The 4,947-nt window shown below is 57.8% G+C and overlaps 1 protein-coding gene across 1 annotated transcript; it reads left to right on the top strand.

Annotated features, from left to right (window-relative positions):
• The first annotated feature begins 3,719 nt into the window (after positions 1–3,719).
• Positions 3,720–4,947, top strand: LOC120685682 (ABSCISIC ACID-INSENSITIVE 5-like protein 2). Its single transcript, XM_039967738.1, has 2 exons — positions 3,720–4,320; positions 4,419–4,947. The coding sequence occupies exons 1-2, from the start codon at positions 3,787–3,789 to the stop codon at positions 4,488–4,490; spliced, it is 606 nt and encodes a 201-aa protein (XP_039823672.1). The 5' UTR covers positions 3,720–3,786; the 3' UTR covers positions 4,491–4,947.

Genomic DNA, 4,947 nt, shown 5'->3' on the forward strand with positions numbered 1-4,947 from the left:
GATCCTCTTGTGTTTTTGTCTGTCCCAAATCCCGACCAGCTAGTATCTTTCAGTGCCGAGCCTGATCCGTGGTGGTGTGCTGGCAGCAGCACCCGATCTGTGCACCCGAACATGCTGGGTTCAGCTGCCGCGACCATGCTGCGCGTCTCCGTTCCGCATCGCAATCATTCGCTGTCACGTCCCAGTTCGAAAGGAGAGGGCGGAAAGGCCAACTCCGAGATGCGCCCCGTCCCATCCCGTCGCGAGATGCGCACGCTGGCTGGACGACGGGAGCGAGCCCGCCCGTCGCGCCTAGGGGCTCTCTGTCCTGCTGGGAGTCTGAAGGAAAAATCGGGGACGAATCCGTCCAGCAGGCAACGCGACCTTGCCATTGGAGTGCCGGGAGGAGCTCGGGTGTGACCGGAGCACGCATGGCGGCCTTTTGGCCGTTCATTTTTTTAAAATAGCGAAAGCAACAGGCCGGCAGGGACGGCTGACGGGCGACACGCAACACGGCTACAGGCGGCCGTCCATGCCCACGCCGTACGGGATGCCCAGGGAAAGGGAGCAAAAGGCCTCAGCAGGGCGCACGCAGTGCTCGTGCAGTCGTGCAGGCCGCCGCGGACGAACCGGTCCGCCCGGCGCCCTCCTCTGCTGCCTGCCTCGCTGCTGGCTGGCCTCGGCGGAGCCGCCCGAGGAGGGGGCGAGGACACGGCTGGTACGCGGCGGCACGACACGGTCACCACCGAGGCCGAGGCGCCGAGCTGATGAGCTCGGCCGGCCCGGGCCAGACCCCCAGTGTAGTCACGCTCGTGGGTCGCGGTCAGCCAGTCCCGGTCGCCGCCCGTGTCCACGCCCTCCTGCCATTCTCCCCGGCCGTGCGTGTGTCTGCGCGCCACGCCGCGCCGCTGTTGGGAACCGCGAAGGCTACTCCGCCCCTAGGGCCGGGCCTAGCCGGCTAGCGACCCGTGGGCCTCGGCAGTGACTCGGCACGGCGCGCAGGTGCACAGCGCAGCGGCGTACGTGCTCCACTAGCAGCAGCAGCGGCAGCAGCAGGCAGGCAGGCAGGCAGCGGCGGCATCTGCGTGCGTGGCCATATGTTTGTGCATGCCCCCCGTCGCGTCAATCAGTCGGTGGCGGGTACGTGCCGCTCTTTAATTGGCAGTGTACCAGGCGGCAACGGGACGCCCAAATCGAGGGAGGCAGGCGTGCGCCGGCGCCGGCAAGTCGAGGTCGTCGTGCTCGTGCCACGACAACGGATCCAGCTCACAACACTGTACTACTACTCTAGTAGTACTGTATTTGCAGTTGGGATCCTGAGGTTTAGTAGGAATGAGATGATAGTGATAAGCAAACGAACGCACCTGTTGATCCTTCTTTTCTGACGAGCACTGGTGCGAAGCTCTGTTTGGGTGACCGCGGCCTCGTACGGCCGCACCCGCTTCTGAAAAAGAATCGGACTGGACGAGCGAGAGTGACCATTGCCCATTGGTGTGTCTGCTGTCTGGTGCTGCCGTCGAGATCTGTGACGACGACGACGACGACATGCTCTGTGGTGCCGTCACCAATGCGCATGGTCTCCCCGCGAGGACGCAATCAGATGCCTCGTTCGCATGGCAATCGACAGCTCCCGGATCAGTTATTACGGATTCCAATGGTGAAATGCCTGTGCCGGCCAGTGAGGTTGTCGGCTGCTTGCTTGCAAGTTGCAAGTAGCCAGTAGGATACTCTACTTTCTACAAGTCATAGCTCCGCCTCTGAATGAGACAAAGGAGGTGTTCGGCCTTGTTTGGTTCTCTCAGTGCACACAAGTCGAAAAAAGAATCTCGCATACATATGGTGCTAAATGAAGTCTATTTTTAAAATCTTTTTAGAGATGGATATAACTTTTGTGACATATTTAATGATGGTAATTAATTAATTATTGGCAACAGTGATGCTATAATAACCATCCTCTAATCACGTGGTCAAAGGCCTCATTAGATTCTTCAAGGTTCCTAACGCAGGGGTTCTAAAATTGATTTTGTAAACTGACTTTATTTAACACCATAATTAGCAGTCAAAATTTTCTAGCACTTACTAGTGCAAACAACCAAACAGGGCCCTTGAGCCAAGAGGTCTACGACATGAGCCAAGGGTTCTAAGCGGTTCTTGCAAGACACAACTAAGACAGTGAATTAAACACAAAACACCATAACCCCAATCACGGGACGACTGCTAGAGTGTGTGCTGGTATTGAATGGCTATGGTGAACCAAACAATCTTGGCGAAGCTCGCGGCAAGCGAGCAGTGAGGCGCTTGCTGCCGCCGGAGTTTGGGGCCGGCGAGCTGGGAGGCACAGCGACCGGCGAAGCTTGCGGCCAGCGAGCAAGGAGACGCTTGCGGCCGGCTGAGCTCGCGGCCGAGGAGCAGAGAGGCGCGGCGGCCGGTGAAGCTTGGAACTGGCGAGCAGGGAGGCGCGGCGGCCGCCGGAGTTCGCGGCCCGCGAGCAGGGGGAAACGCAGCGGTCGGAGTGTACGGTCTACAAGCAGGGCTGCAGGGGAGCGCGACGGTCGGCGAGCCTGGGAGTGCGGCGGCGGCGGCGTGGTCACCTGCAGCAGGTGGCGCGCGCGGGAGAGAGAGAGGGTGGGACCAAATGGGAGGAGGGATGGCGAGTGGTGAGGCACCGGCAAAGATGGCTAACGGCTTTTTCGGGATGCAGAACGAGAAACCGAGTGTATTACTTTAGCTACTACGTTGGAAACGAGTTTTAGCATCTTTTCTCTTTTTTTATCTATTCACGTTGATTTACATAATCTGTTGGAGATGCTCTTAGCAACCGAGCAGTCATGCAGGCTTGCAGGTGAGGAGACGTTTTCTGACGGATCAATCCAGAATCGAGAGTAGAAAAAGGAGGCGCTGGCCAATCGCAGCGGAAACGGCGAACGGGCCAATCAGAGACACGGGCGATCTGGCTCGCGGCGCGGGCACCATTTGACCAGTGCCGGGTCTCCTTCGCCAGTCCACAGTGATCTCTCGGGCATTGGCTGCCTCACCCACGATGGCACAGTGAGCTGAGCTGGGCTCGGCCAGGGTTTAAGTTACTGATCGGTCTGGCCAAATCGGTAGGGTCCGGTACCGATATACCGGACCGGTTTGGCCGGAAATCGGTCCAAACCGATCGAAGTCAAATTTGAATTTAAAATCCTCAGTGCAAACGGGTACCGGTATATTGGTCGGTTTGACCGGTTTACCGGCCGGTTTGACCGGTCGGTTTGATTGGTAACCGGCCAAATTCAATTTTTTTTTGTTTAAATTCAAATGCCCGCAAAGTATACTAAATGAATGTTTGTATAACATGTTTTAGCCTAAATGAACCCTGCAATCCTTTTTTGTACTACTTTTACATTGTATTTGTATATTTTTATATGCATATTTTTTGTTTAACTTCAAATCCCCGTAAACTATACTAAATGAATGAATTTTTTAAAAAATTTGACACCATTAGATTCGTCGCACCTTGAATTATTTTTAGAATTTTTTTTAGAATTTTTCATTTTTTTATTTTAAATTTGAATTTTGAATTTTAATCCGTTTGGTACCAGTCCAAACCAGAACTGGACCGGACCGATTTGACCGGTAACCGGTCAAACTACATCGGTTCCCACCGGATTGGTGAACGCTGCCTCGGCCCCCCTTTGGAGGAGGCCGCGGCTACTAAAGCCACCCACCCAGCCAGCCCTGTGGCCCTGTGGGGCGCCGGTGCGTGCCCAAAACAAGCAAGCGCAGCGTAGAGGCGCCAACGCGCGACGAGCGGTGGGAAGTGGGATGGCGGCGGCCATGGACTTGGAGGACGACGAGGACATCTGGGGGAACGCCGCCAGCAGCCCCAGCGCGACGCCGCCGCAGCCGCTCGCCGCGGCCGCGGCCTCCCCTTGCGGCGCCTTCATCTCTACGCAGCTCAGCCTCAGCTCCCGCCTCCACCTCCTCTCCACCGCGGGCGGCTCCTCCGCCGGCATCTACGCCGCGGACGGCGGCCGCCGCCACATGGACCTCGGCGCCGGCTTCCGCAATGCCGCCGCGTCCCCGGCGCCCTTCTTCTCCGCCTACAACCCCGACGCCGGCGCCGCCCGCAGCGCGCTCGAGGACGAGATGTGCCTCGGCCCCGGCGCGGCGGCGGCCGCCTGGGCCGGGGCCGGGGCCGGGGCCGGGGGCTCCGACCGCCGCAAGAAGCGCATGATCAAGAACCGCGAGTCCGCGGCGCGCTCCCGCGCGCGCAAGCAGGCCTACGTCCGCGAGCTGGAGCAGGAGGTGCAGCTCCTGCAGCAGGAGAACGAGAGCCTCCGCGTCAAGTACGAGCAGGTAACCGATCGGAAACCCCACTCGCACCGAGCGCGCACCTAGCCATCCATCGATGCTTGCTCAAAGTCAAAGCTCGCGCCTTTTTCTCGATTCCGCAGCTGAGGGCGTCCGTGGAGGTGGCGGGGCCGGTGAAGAAGACTCTGCAGAGGATGCCGTCCGCGCCATTTTGAGGACGACGGCGAGGAGATCGATCGATGGATGGATCGAAGCAGGCGGTTGCTCTTCTCCTTTTGAGGCGATCCAGTGATCGATCGTGTTTTCAAGTAGTCGACTAATTAGTGAGTGCTGCTACGACAACTACTCACATAGCTTCAATTGATATGCTCTGCATCTGCTGCTACTCTACCTAGCTCGCCGTGCGTGTACAAACAAGTCATGTTCAACCTCGCCCAGGGCGCGTACTAGCTACTAGCTTTTGCCTTGAACCTTGATCCATCTGCACAGTGGCAGCTGCCTAGCTAGAAGAGGCGTCCTGCTGGCTGCCATATATACTTATGTGTGTAGCTTGTCGTGTGGGATTAGGCAGAAAGATGATGGGCCTGCTTGTACAAATGTGGTAACTATTGCTTCCTGGAACAATGTCATTTCGGGCCGCAAGAAAGAAAGAACAATCCAGGAAGCTAGCCA

The sequence above is a fragment of the Panicum virgatum genome, chromosome 2K (assembly GCF_016808335.1).
Source record: "Panicum virgatum strain AP13 chromosome 2K, P.virgatum_v5, whole genome shotgun sequence".
Taxonomy (NCBI): domain Eukaryota; kingdom Viridiplantae; phylum Streptophyta; class Magnoliopsida; order Poales; family Poaceae; genus Panicum; species Panicum virgatum.